Genomic DNA, 18,153 nt, shown 5'->3' on the forward strand with positions numbered 1-18,153 from the left:
GTGCTAAAATTTGTAAATTCTGTTTTTAATACACTGTGATAATAATTTTTTGATTGGTTGCATAATATCACTTTTATAATTAATAAACAATGTAAGCTTGAAAATTAAAATGAATAAATTTTCGTTGTTTAGGGTAAAAAATAAATAAATAGGTTAAATATTCTAATGTACTCAATAAATGATAATAAAGAATGTATAATGTGTGTATTAATTTACATACTTGGTAACAACAATATATTAAATGTAGAGAAAATACTATGATAACAGCTACTTGGCTATAAAAGCAGTTATGTCTCTTTCATCTTCTTCTGGCACCACATCTGTTATGGCTGATGATATATATCTCTTTCAAATTGATTAAAAGATTCTATCTGGAACTTCCTTTATCACATCACAGTTCAGACAGAAACACATTATCCACCATGTATTTTTTCTAAGTTGATAGGGTGCAGGAGATTTGGCTGCTATTTCTTATTTCTTTACTGCTCACAAGGAGCTAAACATAGAGGGGACAAACAAGGACAGACAAAGGGATTAAGTTGATTACATCGACCCCAGTGCGTAACTAGTACTTAATTTATCGACCCCGAAAGGATGAAAGGCAAAGTCGACTTCGGCGGAATTGGAACTCAGAATGTAATGACAGACGAAACACCACTAAGCGTTTCACCCGGCGTGCTAACATTTCTGCTAGCTCACCGCCTTGGCTGCTATTTCTAGCTTGCTGCAGTTACTAGTATTTTGAAAAGAAGAGTCACACTTTTAACCTCATAACTACTAATCTTTTTGATATCGACCCTCCTGAAAAACTCTCCCTTGTTCTGTGACATAAACTTCCTGTGTTAAAGTGATCTAAATTAAAACCTGTCATTAAATTTCCGTGTGAATTTGTTTCAGACACCATCTTAATAATGACAAAATTATTTTACTAAATTTTAAAAACTATTTGACTGAAAGGTTTTTGTATGTCTACAGAAATGTGGCAACAAAAGGGTCAGCATGTAGAGAATAATGCTGGACTGGCAATCATGGAAATGGATTTCTAACATAGGTACATATCTCAAATTTAGTGGAAGGTGGAAGAATGAAAGGCAAAGCTGACAGCAGGTTTGAACTCAGAATGCAAAAAATGGCTGGACACATTTCTGTACTCAAGATGTATCTGCCACAGCAGAACTGATACCAGTGCTGATGTCACATTAAAAGCACTGGTGATGGTGCCATATAAAAAGCACCCAGTACACTCTGTGGAGTGGTTGGTGTTAGATGATAATTATAAGAATATTTTGCTGTTTTATGTATACTTTTGAATAGTTTTAGATATTTGTTAGAAATTTTTTAGGAAAGTGTTATTATTGAAAGTCGTCAAAAAAATTAAAACAAAAATAGAGTTTTAACCTTGAACATATAATAACAAAGGTAAGAAATAGAGATTTATATAAATGAGACAAAAATACATACTTTGAGGATCAAGGATCTCTGGAAATCTCAGGCACTTCAGGCATTTTGGTAGTTTTAATTGACAACAACAAAGTTTTATGAGCAGGTCACTATCTGCATTTGATACAGATCCACTGCCCTGGGAGCTGATAGGTAAAAATGATCCCAAAATTTGTTGTCGGGAAGATTTTTCATCGTCATTATCATCTTGTGATGCTACTGTAAGATAAGAAGGAAAGATATATTTTTGATGTTAAATGGTGATAATGAAAGATGGTGGAAAATTTAGTTTGTAATTATAGAATATCTTATTTGCATTTGAAAAAATCTGTAAAAGTGATCCCTTTTTTCTCAGAATATAAAACCTGGATATATAATATCCAAATTAGTTTGATAAGTCATGAACAAAGAAGCAGAAGACATCAAATTTAGATATTAAATATCTGACTTGAACACTGTACCATTTGCTTCTGCTTAGTAGACAACTCGCCCTTACAATATTGACATGAGCAAACATTTCTTAAATATCTTTTTAGCGAAAGCACGATTTATATCTGGGATAGAGAGGAGCATTAATATTATCCCTGCTAATCAGACGATTGGTAGGGACAATACTAAGGTGATTAATAAGAACTACTAAGAAAACAAACTAATAAATAAAAAGCATGCATTTGAGAGAACAGAACTAAAGAGTAATGAAAGCTACTTTTCTTAATATTTCCATTTCCTACATTTACATCTGAACTGTTTTTATCTTATTATTCTTTAATAATTATTATATTGTTGTCAGTTAATTCTTGTACATGATGCTATATACTCTAATTAGTTATTAGCTATAACCATCAAATAAAACTGTAGAGATGGTGTTATTGTTTGATGGAGAAATGTCTGCTGAATGAATGAATAGTTTTCTCTGAGATTTATTTAAGTTTCTAAAAGCAGAAGATTTCAAGTTGGTTGCTCACTAAGAAATAAGGCATTTTTTTTTCAGTCATGACAATTCCCAATTTGTGAATATGTGAGTGTATGCATATATGTTGGTATGACACTGTTACTTTGATCGTACAACTACTACGTTTGGACATAAGTGTATGAGCATGATTACTCTCTATGTGTGCATGTGAATATGCACATGCAGACATAAAAAGTTGTGATACTTGTATTCAACATAAAAAACAAGACAGGCATTGATGTTGATATACCTCATTTCACCAACAAACTTTCCTCAATCAATTTTCCAAATATGAACACTTATCTTGATTAAACTCCATTTATATGTTCTATGGGGGATGTTGTAACTAGCTCTAATTGTCTCTTGGTGTCATGAATACCATCTGTAAACAGTTTAAGGTCATTAACAATAAGGTGACAATTTTTCCTTCCTCTGTAGATCCTAATGCATTGCTCTGACATTTTCCAAATAGGTCTAACAGAAGTTTTCCCTGCCCCTATGAACAGCATTATACAAATTGTTACCCTGTAATATTGCCTTTGGTAATGTATATAGTTGCTACTATAGTTGCTTCAGATCTAAATGGTAGTAAGTGATAGTAAGTTTGCTTGCTTGTTTGTATATTTCTTGTGATAAGAGTTTTAAAGTTTATTTTTGTCAGCCACCAGCTTGGTGGCAAGGCTGTAAAGTAAAGAATCTGATTCTCTTTAACATCTTTTGTGCAACAATTCATCCTCTAAATTATAAGAAAATCTTGCAGATTTTTATTATCCCAAATATCCCAGATATCATGATCATCAGTAACTGAACAACTATGGAGTTTGTGAATCCAAGTTTAAACATACTTTGATCCTGGTGAGTTGGTACATATCCTGTTGCTTCTATAATAATAAAAAGCTGAAAGTGCATTTCAGATACTGGATTTGCAGACATTTTGTTGATAGATCTATAGATATCTTCTTTCTCTTGTATTTTTCTTACAATACTGATGTCTGGTGGGTGGCTGGCTTCTACAATGGAATGTGTTTTCACTTATTCATTTGTTTTGTTTGTTTTTCTATGCTTGCATTATGTATGTATGAATGATGTTTCTTTTTAACCCCAGGTAAGCCCTAATCATGTAAATTTAAGATCAAAAGGTGTTCTAGTTGTAACCATCCTGTTTTTGTGTTTTTCAACAAATACAATGTATCTGGGGTTCTCTTATTGAATGTCTTCATCTTTAAAGGCAACTGGATGTGAGTTAAAGATTCGGTAGCTATTTTTAGCTGGTGTAGCAACCATGTAAAGGCCTCTTTATTGGCTCTACTGGGAGCAGCAAAGTTTTACAAACAAGTTGCTATCTTTATCTGACACAGATTCACTACCTTGGGAACTACTAGGTAAAAAAGACCTCAAAATATATTGTGTAGAGGATTAATAAGCATTATTTGATATCAAGCAGCTAAAGACTTTTATTCAGTGACAACACAATAACTGCCTATTAGTTTGTCTATCTTGTCTATCTAAACCATTAAACATAATATATATCCGTCCGTCTATAATTTTATCTCTCTATCCATTCATTTCATTTACTAACCAGCTGTCCATCAATTCATTCATTTATCCATACATCCATCCATCCATCTGTCTGTCTGACCAGCTTTAAGTATTAGCACTAATAGCTGACTGCTACTACTGCTGCTGACTTGAAAATGTCTACATATCTTTGACTATAATTTTGATAATATTTCTTGAGTAACATTGGTAAATAGATATTGAACAAATATCTATGGCACAGCACGAAATTAGCCAAAGGCCTGCTTAAGTGGAGCCATTTAAGGATAAAACAATTGATCATTTAAGAGCAGTTTATAGGTCTTGTCTGTCTGTTTATCTCTCTATCTGTCTATCTATCTTTCTCTCTGTCCATTCGTAAATCTCTCTACATGCCTGTGTAACTATCAACAAACTAGTAGTTAAGGGATCACAACCACAGGCCTTTATATATAATTATATCAACAGAAACAGCAGTGACCAAATATGAAAAAAATCTAAAAAAGACTGTAAGTTTTCAGAATAACAGGTAAATAAATAACTAGTAGTTGTAAGATCGAAGTAACAGTGACATATCATGAATCAGCTGATAACCATCAATGTACAAGAGTGCAGCAGTCGTAGCAGCTACAGAAGTATTGATTTCTTTTAAGCTAGCAATTGTCTGAAAATTGAAGAATTTTCCCTCCACAAGAATAACAAATAACAGAGAATCAAGCAATGTTACTAGAAAGCACTCAAAACTACAAAAGTAACTAAATACAAAGTTGGATCAGGAGGGAAGTGTTTTTAATGGCACCAATTTTACTTGTAACTTCCTGTTTGGTGTCTTAAGGTTTTAAACTACATAAATGTTAGAATTAAAAATCTCTAGTGTGTGTGTACTAGTTTTACTTCAGATTTGTTCTCCCTACTACACCATCTCCAACCCCAACCTATTTCTTTCTCTATTCACCAATCACCAACACCTCTTTATCATATACTCTACATCACCATCATCAAACCCAAATACCCCCACTACCAATACATTGCCCACCGCAACCCCACCACTGTGATCAATACCAAATTTATCACCACCATCATCATTTCCATTATACTTCTACCCTCAATATTACTACACAAACAACAACAACACCACCACCACCACAGCCTTCAACCACCACACCTGCCATCACCTATCCATATTATATTACCAGTTTTTCTACTTGATCTCTTCTCTCATGAAATCTACCTCACCTACACAACCACCTCACCTAAAATATCTTCTTATCTATTCAATTATGTTAGCCAATTTTTTAATTTGTTTTCCTAAAGAAAAATATTTAGATTTTCTATTTGACCTTCCCATTACCATTGGAGCAATGGTCATGAATGACTGAAGGGACACACACACACACACACACACATGTGCACTCACACATACACAAACACAAATAAACACATGATTACAGAAACAAACAAGTGCATAGCATAACATTGGTAGTTACATTAGGCTTACTGCCAAAAAGCCTGCAGCAAATCCAACAAAATTACAAATATGCACCTTTCTCTTCTCTGCTGCAAAAATTACAGGAAACTTTAATTATATAAAGAAATATTGCTCAGCAAAATAGATACACCATGTGACTGTGACAGAGTAGTATCCATAAATTGTTCTCAATACCATGCTGTATCCTACACAACAGGAATTTCTCAGTGAAACAGTGATATAAAGCATGGTCAAACAACAAAATCAGAGGAAGCTAGATGTAGTCTGCATCAGCAAATAGTTTGGTTGAACTACAACACAGACTCTACACCACACACAACTGCATGACTTTCACACCAAAATACACTCATAGTGTGATTGTCATACAACAATCAACCACCAATATCCTGAGGCAATCAGCTGTTAATAAAGTTAACTGTATTTGAGCAATCTATATGAGTAGCAAACCAGATATAAAATCTTCAACATATCAATTTGGATTGACTGGCAACATTTAATCAGTATTTTTAGCCATGGAGCATCTCATCTCATTTTTAGGCCTGACTGTCCTACAGGTCTGAAATTAATTTAGAGGTTAGGTGCAGACATGGTTGTGTGGTAAGAAGCTTGCTTTCCAACCACATGGTTCCGGGTTCAGTCCTACTGTGTAGCACCCTAGGCAAGTGTCTTCCATTATAGCTTTGGGCTGACCAAAAGCCTTGTGAATAGATTTGGTAGATGGAAACTGAAAGAAGCCTGTTGTATACATACATACATATATATCTATGTGTGTGTGTCTTTGTATCTGTGTTTGTCTTCCACCAATGCTTGACAACTGGTGTTGGGTCGTTTATGCCCCCATAACTTAGCAGTTTAGCAACAGCGACCAATAAAATAAGTACCAAGCTTAAAAAAACGTACTGGCGTTGATACATTCAACTAAAATCTCTAGAAGGTGGTGCCCCAACATAACCACAGTCTAATGACAAACAAGTAAAAGATAAAAGACAAACTAGGTACTTTTGGAGGATATTTGGTTGCTATACTGAGCAGCTTTTGTGCAGAGGCAGTACCATAACAAATGATGTAGATTCTAAGATGTGGTCATTGCTAGTTGCAAACTATATTGAAAAAAACATATCAGTTATTACCACTGGATCTGTAAACAGATAAGCTCTCTGTCACTAATAAACATATTCACATTACTCAACATGTATTGAATACTTATTTGAACTATAGTTTTCCCAGCTCCAAAGTGGGCTCATTTAATATGTATGTATTACTGGTGTATATTTAAGTGGATCATAAAATAGAGCAAATAAATTTAGAGAAGCTTCAAGAAAATTAGAAACTTCGTAGATGCTTACACATAAGTCGCTGATTTATTGTTATTGTGTGAACAAGGGAACTTCAATGCAGAAATAGCAGTTAAATTTACCACCCATCACATGCTACCGTCTTAAAAATGGGGAAGAGAAAATATACAGCATCCTAGGTAATCCTAAAAAAAAAGTAATTATCATTGCTGGAATACTTTGATCATAGGTCTACTCAGTCGGGATTGACTAAAAGCTAAATGACAACAACAGTTATTCTCATCTAAATAAAGCAGCTGAGATTGCTTACTTCTCATTTATAATACTTTCTTCATATGCTGATACTAAAAAATGAGAATGGGGCCTAATGGCAGTTAAAAGAAGGATTAACAGGTTACTACAAAGTTATTATGCAAGAGAATTTAAAGATTTAAGTCTTTGGTGATGCAATAGTGTAAATATTAGGTAGGCCAAAAAGTTTCTTCGCTTTTTTAAGGGAAAATAAGGCAAGTTTTAAATATAAAATGATTTATTCAATTAATGAAATAATTGCCATCTGGTATCTTCTGCAATCTTGAGGACAGATCCATTATTCCCTGCTAAAAGAATTTCCTGTTGTTACTAGTAAAAAATTCTTCCAGGTGAACTTTTACATCCTCTTTAGAGCTGAAGCTTGATCCATTCAATAAATTTTGAAGAAACCAAAACAGGTGGAAATCTAAAAGTACAAGGCTGGACAAATAAGGACTATGAGGCAAAACATACCAGCCAAGTCCCAGTAATGTTTTCCACATCTGCAAAGAAGTGTATGATTTGGCATTGTTGTAATGATTAGCAAGTTCTGGATGTTTTTGGTGGATTGCTGCTTTAATTTGTCCAAATTGATGGCCCTGTTTATGTTAAAGACACTTGTGAAAGAAAACAGCCTTCCAATGCCACCAAATTGAAAGTATAACCTTCTTTGGGAGAAATCCTATTTGGAGGTTGTTACTGGTGGGTTGTCACACTTACCCTATGATTCTTTGCAGTTTACATTAAGACAATCCATTTTTTTTTTGGCCTCAGTCACCATTTTCTTCAAGAAAGGATTGTTTTCTTCATGCATCTGTAACAAATCACAGATGGACATTTGTTGAGTGAGGTTAGCCTCATTCAATTGCTGTGGGACTCAAACATTGAACTTGCTGACACAACCAAGTTGAATCAGATGGCTTTTCAACATCAATTTTGACACTTGGATCTACAATTATCCTAGTTATATAACAAGGGTTGGTCTCGACTAACTCATTCACTTTGTTACCATTGCAGTTGGTTGCCCTGAGCAAGGTGCATCTTGAATGGAAAAAATTGTCTGATCAAAATCTTGAAAATCATTTCTGGCTATGCCTTAAATCAAAAGAGTTTGATCTTTCAATCAAAATCTTGAAAATCATGTCTGGCACAGAAATAACAGCATTCTCTCTGTACACAGCACATATCCTCCAAGAGGTTTCTACTGCTTTCTTGTCTTTTTATAAATAAAAAAAATCATAATGTGTCAATAATGTTTACTTAGATTCTTCATTTTCAGTGTAATCTCAAGCACACAAAATACAACCTGTCTCATCACAGTATCTAACAAGTATGCATGCACAAAAGTAAAAAAAAGTGAAATAGCTTTTTGACCAACACAATAATAATTATAATAATCACCATAAATGACAATTCATCTAATGAAAATTGAGTCATATTTCCCTTGCAAAAACAAACTGCATTCAAGAGACATTGATATTTTCATGTTAAAACTAAACTTCTATGTGAAGTGCAAAACAACTCGGTACAAATACATCACGTTTCATGTAGATCAAGTTCAGTAACTTAATAGATTCTGGATTAAGCCTTTTCCTTCACCTATTTTCCCACCATGTTATCACTGTCTTATGGCGTTTCTGACTCATCCCATTTTAGAGCTTGCCTCTTCCCTTTGAATTCTGCTTTGAATTCATCTGTTACTCCTTCAAACATTTTTATAATCTGCGTAACTTACTGACTGGCATCTCCCCCCTCCATATGCTCAACTCAGATTCTTTATCTATTCCCATCTTTCCTGTCATACATATTTATTCAAATTGAATACCACAACCCTAACACTGCCTAACGACCCTCCCATTCCACGTCATACTGGTTCACATGTACCACCAAGAACCTCAACTAAGTTGGACCAAAGTCCACAAATGTTGCCATAGAGAAGGGAAAACCAATGTGTCTCTCATCTTCCAAGATGGTAAGCTGTAATTTGAGGCTATTTGACTGCTATTTCAAGCAAGGTGAGTGACCATGTAGAGGCTCCTATATATCTGTAGATAGTGGTAGTGGCAATAATGGAAGTGGTAAGGTGAAATTAGTGTGAACATGATTGCTTCTGCTTTGTTGCACCTCCCAGAACAACATTAGGGAATATCGATACTATTGAAGCTGTTGTGAATTTGTGTTCATGTAGTCTTCTTTATGTTTTTTTTTTTTGGACTGAATATGTCAGTTTGAATGTGTGAGAGAGAGAGAGAGAGAAGGAAAGAGGGTGAGAGAGAGAGGAGGAGAGGAAGTGTGTGTGTGTGTGTGTATGTGTGTATATTCTGTCTGAAGATGCTGTTTTAGTAAGGTTCTGTACATGAATTTGTTTGGTGGTAATTGTGCATGAAGTGTCAAGGAATGTGAGAGTTGTATCTCACTGCAGTAACAAACACTGCCCCCAACTCACAAGTGGTTGTTAATTTTTAATATTTTGTTTTGTTTTTATGTCAAGCTTGTGACGCTGTTAAGTGCATTGTTTTGGATTCTTTGCAGTCTGTAATAACTTGTTGTGGAGAGGTTGGGATACTAGGCAAGGATAACATAAACCTTGCTGGATCCAATGCATTGTTTGCATAGTGATGCTGCTATTTCTTTGTGATGGCCAAGTGTGGAGCCTGTGATTGTTCTAAGTATCTTTGTATACCTTTACTATGTCTTCTACATGTGATGTGAATTTTGCAGAGATGCTGAATTTGAAATTCCTAGTTGTTTTTTTCTTTTGTATATTTAGTGTTTGTTGTTGAGTGATGGTGAAACTGTTATGAAAGAATTCAGTGCATTTGATAGGTACTGCTATAAGAGTGATACCCACTGGAACCAAATTTCTAGGTGGTTGCTAGTGGGTTGGACAAATTGCACAGCTGAATCTGGGAAGTCTTGGTAAGTGTGACTGATACTATCTACATATGAAGTTCTATGTTTGTTTTGAAATGGTATGAGAAGTTTGTGTTAGTAGTAAAGAGACAAGTAGGAAGAGAGATCCTTGTGTTATTACATTCAGGAAATTGCAGATTATAGACGGTTTCTTGATTTTTAATACATAAGTGTGATAACTTGAGAAGTAGTTTACAAGCCAATTTTCTGTTATTTGTTAAAGTGTTGAGTATTTTAGGTTTAAGTGAATAACAAGGGATGGAATCTAGAGATTTACTGGTATCAGTAGTAGTTGGAATGGTACTTTTTTTTTTGTAGTTGAAGCCATTCTTATACTTCTGTGTAAGATTTGTGAGTAGAGATCTGAATTTGTGCTGTGATTTGGAGAGAGAAATGTGTGATTAGAGACACTAAGTGAGTTTTTCTAAAATTGTTGAGGGTGTGCATAGGAAAATAATGGATTTGTATTATGCTACTACACTTTTTTTATTTTTATTTTGTTGGGCTTTAATATTGTGGTGATTTTGATCAGCATTATTTTTATGTAGTGTATGTATTTTTGACTTAAACAACTCCTTATACTTTGAATATAATGTGAAAGTTATGTTTTCTCTCAGCTAATATATTTTTTACGCTCCACTGATTCGTGGGGGAGTTACAGCAAACTTTCAAAATAACAGGTATCTTGGGGATTTTAGATGCTTTTATTGTGAATTTTCCGTTGCTTTAGGAACTTTAAAAAAATAATTTCATTACATAAATAAAATAGGTGTAGTGAATACGAAACAGAGATTTCATTGCTTGGCAATGTTTTGAAGTAAGCCCTGTAACTCTTTTATTCTTGTTTTTATGTGCAAAATGAATTCAGGGTATTCTTTTTCAGAAACATAATCTCTTAAGTTTAAAATTTACAATTTAGAAAAGAATATTTGAAAAAGTTTCCAATGAATGAAAAGTCATGGTCACAAAATAAGAACTTCAAAATGGAGAATAGGGAAGGTGGCAAAAAATAGAAATAACTGAAATTTGAAAAGAAAAAACTTCTGGCAGAATTATAATCTTTAATGTTTAAAACATATAAATTCAAAAGAAGAAAAGGTTCTGAAAAAAAAAAAAAAAAGAATAAAAATGTTATGGGAATAGTGCTTATCCTGAAACTTTGCCAAGTAGTATTCATTGTACAGTATTTTTACTACTGCATTAATCGATAAATGTGGAGGCGCAATGGCCCAGTGGTTAGGGCAGCGGACTCGCAGTCATAGGATTGTGGTTTCAATTCCCAGACCGGGCGTTGTGAGTGTTTATTGAGTGAAAACACCTAAAGCTCCACGAGGCTCTGGCAGAGGATGGTGGCGAACCCTGCTGTACTCTTCCACCACAACTTTCTCTCACTCTTTCTTCCTGTTTCTGTTGTGCCTGTAATTCAAAGGGTCAGCCTTGTCACACGGTGTCACGCTGAATATCCCCGAGAACTACGTTAAGGGTACACGTGTCTGTGGAGTGCTCAGCCACTTGCACGTTAATTTCACGAGCAGGCTGTTCCGTTGATCAAATCAACTGGAACCCTCGAAGTCGTAAGCGACGGAGTGCCAACAACAACAACAATACAGTTGATAAATGCGAAGTAAGAAATATGAGTGAAAGAAACATTTTATTAAAAAAAAAATTTTAAAGGAGAAAGCAAATGTAAATAAACTAGTACATCTTGGACAGAAATAAAAACCAGAGTTTGAGAAAACTAGTGATGGTCTGCATCAGAAAACGTTTCACTAAAGTTCATAAATTTGGATAAGTTTATATGCTGTAGAAGATATGAAGGGCAGTGTACAATATATGAGTACACAAGTCTTCCAGTGGCATAGGAATCTGTTCAAATTGATGCCTGAAACCATTGCAGTGATAGGGATTGGGGAACTTTTGTTAAGAGAGAAGAAAAAAAAAAGTTGCTTGTGTGTGTGTGTGTGTGTGTGTGTGTGTGTGTGTGTGTGTGTGTGTGTGTGTGTGTGTGTGAGAGAGAGAGAGAGAGAGAGAGAGAGAGAGAGAGAGAGAGAGAGAGAGAGAGAGAGAGAGAGAGAGGGAGGGAGGGAGGGAGGGGGGAGAATATTATGGAGAAGGATTAGGACAAAAGTAAATAGATATTGTTGTAGAGGATTGGAACTTGACAACAGTTACTATGAATCAACAAAAGAACTTCTTGACTGGCTAGAAGTAGCAACAAAATCTCTCTTAAGCCATACCATTGGATGGTCCTGGTTAGAATGATTTTTATCATAAACCCATTTAATCAAAGTTGGCTGACTAATAAAAAAGCTATTACAACACCTATAATAGAGTAACAATCCCTTCACATGTAAAGGAAACACACAACAGTAAATTCTCTCTCTCTCTTTATTGAACAATGACAGCTAAAACCTTTATACGTTTTACAAATGTAAGGCTTCAATGTAGTGTCACTGATAAGTTCTCGTGACTACAACATTGACACAAATGGTCCAGGGATAAGGACCCCAAATTATAACTAACTTAGGCTCTTATAATCAATTTCAAAAAAATTATATTAGCAATACTGTGATCAATTTGTTTACTAAACCCTTCAAGGTGGTGCCCCAGTATAGCTACAGTCCAATGGCTGAAACAAGTAAAAGGCAAAATATAAAAGATGTAGGAATGATGCAGAAATCTCAACACTCTCAACTGATCCATGTATTTAAGTGCTTTTCTTAAACCTTTCTATGCAACTGTTATATATGCTGTGAGTTGATTCAAATCAAGATGAATATTATGTTATTATTAAACCAGTCACCTCAGATGAACTAATAACCATCTGAACTAATAATCTTTACTGGGTATCATAGTTCAATATTACTGTTTTTTTCTTCTTAAAATATGATAAAAATTGTAAATAAATAGCAAAAACGGTAACATAAACATGTACACTTTCTTCATTGACAGCAATTCCTTAAGCCTAGAACAGCTGCTGACACTATACAATAGATAAATGTACTATACCTTATAATAGATAACTATTCACATATTTAGGATAGAGCAGCTGCAACATATACAAATACAACATGCAAAAGAAAACCATCTGATTGTTTGGAAACCATTTTCTCACTAAAATGCTATAACTTTTTGTACACCAATAGGCTGTACCCGCCCACACTCTCAATGGTTGTTGTTCCTTTGAACCAAGAAGTTCATCTAATTCACCAGCCCCCTCTCCTCTCGTCATGCTTACTGTGACAACCCCAAACCAAACACCAAACACTTCACCTCAAACTCTATTCACAGTACTTCTGTCCTTGTGAACTACTTCCGTTCATGTTTTACATACATGTAACAATCTGTAGCATTTCAACCTGATTATCAACAGCACTGACTTCACAGATCTGTTTATGAGCACTGCCTTATCTTACTGGACTAAAATATATATAATTTAGTGATTTGATTATAATGTGTACTGAGTAAATTCCTGGCCATGTGATAGGTACACTGTAGCTTTCTGGCCATGCTATGCTGGGTACCAAATAGTAACCTGTATATAATATGTAGGCAACAGTTTGATGACAATTTATTTTGTAAACAAATTTTTTTGTGATAACTACAGTAAACATGAGTGCTAGTCTCTTTCCACATTTCATAGTTTCTCCTTTTACATAGTACATTAAAAAAAAAGTATGCATGCATTATATTCTCATATTAATATAACATATATAACACATATACTACAAAAGATACACACACTTCATCATCTTTTCCTGTTCCCCTTCACTAAATTATACAGTATACATAAAGTTCAAGATGCATACAAATAAGACACACACACACAAACGATGCCCCTACCCTTCTCTCCTTCATGATACCAATTAACACAGCACAGTTTCTAATATTTTTTTCTCTCCTCACTATATTTTCTTTCTCCATTATATTCATGATGTAAACTATTATTCTTGGTTTTGTTTTGTTCACCTGATTATCTTAGTCACATTAATTTCTAGCTTCCTGACAGATCTTCATTAGTTGTAATTTTGACTTCATTAATGATACAAAAAAAACCATAACCCACAAACAAATACATATAAAAACATCTTTCACTTAGAAAATTCTAATTTTGTTTACCAGTAGTTACAATGATTTTCTCCCTACACCTGAGCTCTCGCTTAGTTATGGGTTGAAATAATTAGAGAAACAATAACAATACAGGTGTAACCAGTGATGAAAATGAGTTTTAGAAACTAAGGCTACTCTAAGGTTCGCAAGAGGGGAACCAAGGAAAATGTGTGTTTTTTTATCTCTTTGTTCTTTTTTGTGGCTCAGTCAAAGGAAGAAGAGCAGGTAGATCTCCTGACCCATGGCAGGTCTGTGATACTGATGGAAGAAAGGAGTAAGAAATAACACATGGGTTTCTGTAGAAGGAAACAGAACATCAAGATACTGAATTGCTTCACAATGGAGACTTGGTCCAAATTCTTGCAAAAGGGAGGACACCTGACCTTTGGATGCTTTTAGCATTCAAGGGTCAGGTGGTGGTCTTAAACTGAGTGATGGATTAAATCTCTCACCAAAGAACAGGTGCAATCCATTTTATCAGCCCAAATTTCTTCACAAGTCTTGATTGACTTAAATCTCTGATAGAAAATAAGATGCTGTAGGTGAGATCAAAGCTGGAACTATATAATTGTGAACTTCATAACCAAATGGCCATGTCTGCACTTTGATAATACTGGCAAGCATCAGATTACAAACTGTTTCCTGATGTCAGGAAACACAGAAATCAATTTCCTAACCAATTTCGATTTCTCTTAAGAAAACTTTATGTATTTGTTATAGTCGGTTTTTCTTAATTTAATCTATATTAACTGTTTTATTCCAGGAAATAGAAATTGTGGAAGCCTGTCATATCTGTTTATCTGTGTGCATGTGTGTGTGTTTGCTGCCTCCACCCCTCCGCCTCCACTTGACAACCAGTGCTGTCTTGTCTCTTTAACTTAGCAGTTTGGTAAAAGAGACCAATAAAATATCAGACTTAAAAATAAATACTGCAGTTGATTGTTCCAACTGAACTTCAAGGTGTACCCCACCATGGTTGCAGTTCAGTGACTGAAACAAGTAAGAGATAAAGAATAAGAGAGATGCAATGGCAGTAAGTTTTAAATGTTCATCATCATCATCCTTCAACCAACCTATGGTTGATCAGAACTCCATTGACAATCCCTTTCCACACTACACAGTCCTGCATTGTTGTGTTCAGATCTCTGATATCCAGCCCTGAGTCCTGAGATTTGGTACCTGGAAATGTTAGTTTCCTGGAGAAAGAACTTCCAGAAGGATGCCATAGGAGCAGGGATGAGGTGACCACTTTCTCTGCTTGATGACAGTGGCCAGCAAATTGTAACCATTTCTGCTTTAGCTTGAGAGATATTGGTATCAAGTTTCCATAGATGTAATTAAGTGTTGGGTGTGATCTCCAACTGTATCTTTCTGAGCAGGTTGCTATGCTTCATCTAGTTGTTTTTCTAAAAGAGCCAATAAGGTCCAGGTCTCCAATCCATAGAGAAGGACTGGCTCAGTCAGTGATCTAAATATTTTAACTTTTAATGTGGGTGGAAGGTTTGAGTGCCAGATCTTATCAAGTCTGTTACATGCATACCAAGCAAGAGCTTTGCTGATGTGAAAGTCCTTTTGGGAGTCTGCTATGTGTGATCCAAGATATTTAAAGTCATCAATGCTTTTGATTGATATATTATTGGGTGATTTAAGTTCAGTTAACTTGGAGGAGGTTGTGATAAACTCTGTCTTACTCTCATTGCAGTAAAGGCCAACCTGGTCTGCTGCTTTCTCCAGTGCTTGTAACAAAGATTCTGCATCTTTAATACAATGGGATAGCAAGGCAAGATCGTCAGCAAAGTCAAGATCAGTTAAATATTGTGCACAATGCCGACTGCTCTGGTGTGGTTTCAAAAGGAGTCCCTTTTCTTCCATACCATCTAGGGAAATGCATAGAACATAGTCAAGAACTATAGGCGTAGGAGTGGCTGTGTGGTAAGTAGCTTGCTTACCAACCACATGGTTCTGGGTTCAGTCCCACTGCATGGCACCTTGGGCAAGTGTCTTCTACTATATCCTCAGGCCGACCAAAGCCTCGTGAGTGGATTTGGTAGATGGAAACTAAAAGAAGCCTGTCGTATATATGTATATATATATGTATGTGTGTCTGTGTTTGTCCCCTCCAACATTGCTTGACAACCGATGCTCGTGTGTTTACGTAACCGTAACTTAGCGGTTTGGCAAAAGGGACCTAAAGAATAAGTACTAGGCTTACAAAGAATAAGCTCTGGGGTTGATTTACTTGACTAAAGGCGGTGCTCTAGCATGACCACAGTCAAAATGACTGAAACAACTAAAAAAGAGTAAAAAAAAAAAAAGAGTGAGAACAGTGATGAATAAAAAAGGAGCGAGTGTGTCACCCTGCAGGACACCTGCTTCAATTTCAAATGTTAAACTTCTGACCAAATGGAATGCGCTGAAACTTTGCATTTTATCCTTAAATTATAAACATAATGCAGAGGTGAAAAGACTATATATATGGTATTTGACAATTAACTCAGGTGTTAAGGCTATCTATCTCTATAGATTTTCTATAGAAATTATAGCCAGCACTGATTTGTTATGAACAAGAGATAACCTTAACAATTGATTTAATGGTACTGCTAACACAGTAGAACACAGTATTGACATACAAAAGTGTTTAATATACTTTGTAGTATATTATGGTTGCATAATGAAATATAGTGTCCCTACAATTCATTAATTAACTCAGGGTTTATGAGTTCCAAATCCACAGCAAGTATTTTGATATAACATATGCATACTTCACAAGATACACACACTCACACACACCTCACCATTTTTTCAAGCTCTACTGCATAAAATTGAAGATGTATACAAATATATACAAATACACACACTACACATCATACACAAACATACACTGCTGTTATTTTTCTCACCTTCATGATACTAATTAGCACAGTACAATTCCCAATGATATTTTTTCTCTCATCACTCTATTTTTTCCTACAATATATCCACTATATACACAATTATTCTTAGTTTGGTTATGTCTTCAAGCAGAGAATTTTTTCTATTTGCTTCAGTGTACTTAGCTTTTTGGCATAGATACCAGAGTTAACTACAAGAAACTGGCAGCCTATCCTGAGGAAGATTTGTCTCAAGAGAAATCAAAATCTTAATTTTTATTTCAATGGATGTATGATGTTTATAAAATGAACATTTTATTTTAATGCACATAACTTTGCTTGCTTTTGTCTGGCCAGTGTAAAAACAAGATTCTATTCCGACTTCACAGTTGAATGATTTATAATAGGATGAACATTCATTCTCCAATTATTCTAAGAAAAACCATAATATTAAATAAAATACACAAAATAATTCAATCATTTTTTACTTAACAATTAATTATATCCTTCTCTTAAAACAAAACCATTCAAAGCAAATTCATATAATACAAATATTTAAATTTACAAACCCCGTCATAGAAAGAAATTTGCAAAATAGGATGTGTAATTAGCAGCTTAATTGCTTAAAAGTTGACAGTTTTCATGGTTTGTTTGAAAAAAAGATTTTATTTATCTTTTTATTTCATTATATAACACTTTGTGAAGTTGAAAATGTTTCTTAAAAAGAATCTTTCACAAAAGACATTTATTACAATGGGAATATACAAACTTTTTCCTGATGATTAAAACTATTTATTGCTATTAGCACTAACAACATTAGAAATTATTATTACTATTGAATGTTAGAAATTATTAATAATACTGATACATTATTGTAGATAGAGATTTTGGATTTAGCAGCTACATTTCTGGCAATTTTTTCTGTCCTAGTATTTGTTCTATTTATGGCTTTTTTTATTTGCATTGATTGACATATGTCCCATCTGACGCAAGAAGTTTACTACCATTACCAAGGTTCAGGAAGCCACATTCTTCCATAGGGAGATTACTGACAGCAAGTGGAAGCTGAATACAAAAATCCCACACAGATACTGCAAGGCATCTCATCTTTGTTCTGTCAGTTATGCCCTGACCTGATATTTTTATTTATCAACAATGAAAGGAATAAGGAAAAAGTTGGCTTTGGTAGGACTTGAACTCAGAGCACAGTGAGTTTGAACAAACATCTAAACACATTCTATCTAACATTCTAATGTC

The 18,153-nt window shown here is 34.7% G+C and overlaps 1 protein-coding gene and 1 pseudogene across 4 annotated transcripts in view; one reads left to right on the plus strand and one right to left on the minus strand.

Annotated features, from left to right (window-relative positions):
• Positions 1–18,153, minus strand: part of LOC106872261 (cyclic nucleotide-gated channel beta-3) — an 846,337-nt gene that overhangs the window by 102,144 nt on the left and 726,040 nt on the right. For 3 of the 4 annotated variants that reach the window (XM_089354849.1, XM_052968620.2, XM_014919185.3), the window contains one exon: positions 1,462–1,659. In XM_089354849.1, coding sequence (XP_089210975.1) covers positions 1,462–1,659 — 198 coding nt within the window. The remainder of the gene's footprint in view (positions 1–1,461; positions 1,660–18,153) is intronic. The other variant, XM_089354856.1, reaches the window with a different exon arrangement.
• Positions 6,449–6,566, plus strand: LOC149137646 (U4 spliceosomal RNA; annotated as a pseudogene).

The sequence above is a fragment of the Octopus bimaculoides genome, chromosome 1 (genome assembly GCF_046866305.1).
Source record: "Octopus bimaculoides isolate indiv1 chromosome 1, ASM4686630v1, whole genome shotgun sequence".
Lineage (NCBI taxonomy): Eukaryota > Metazoa > Mollusca > Cephalopoda > Octopoda > Octopodidae > Octopus > Octopus bimaculoides.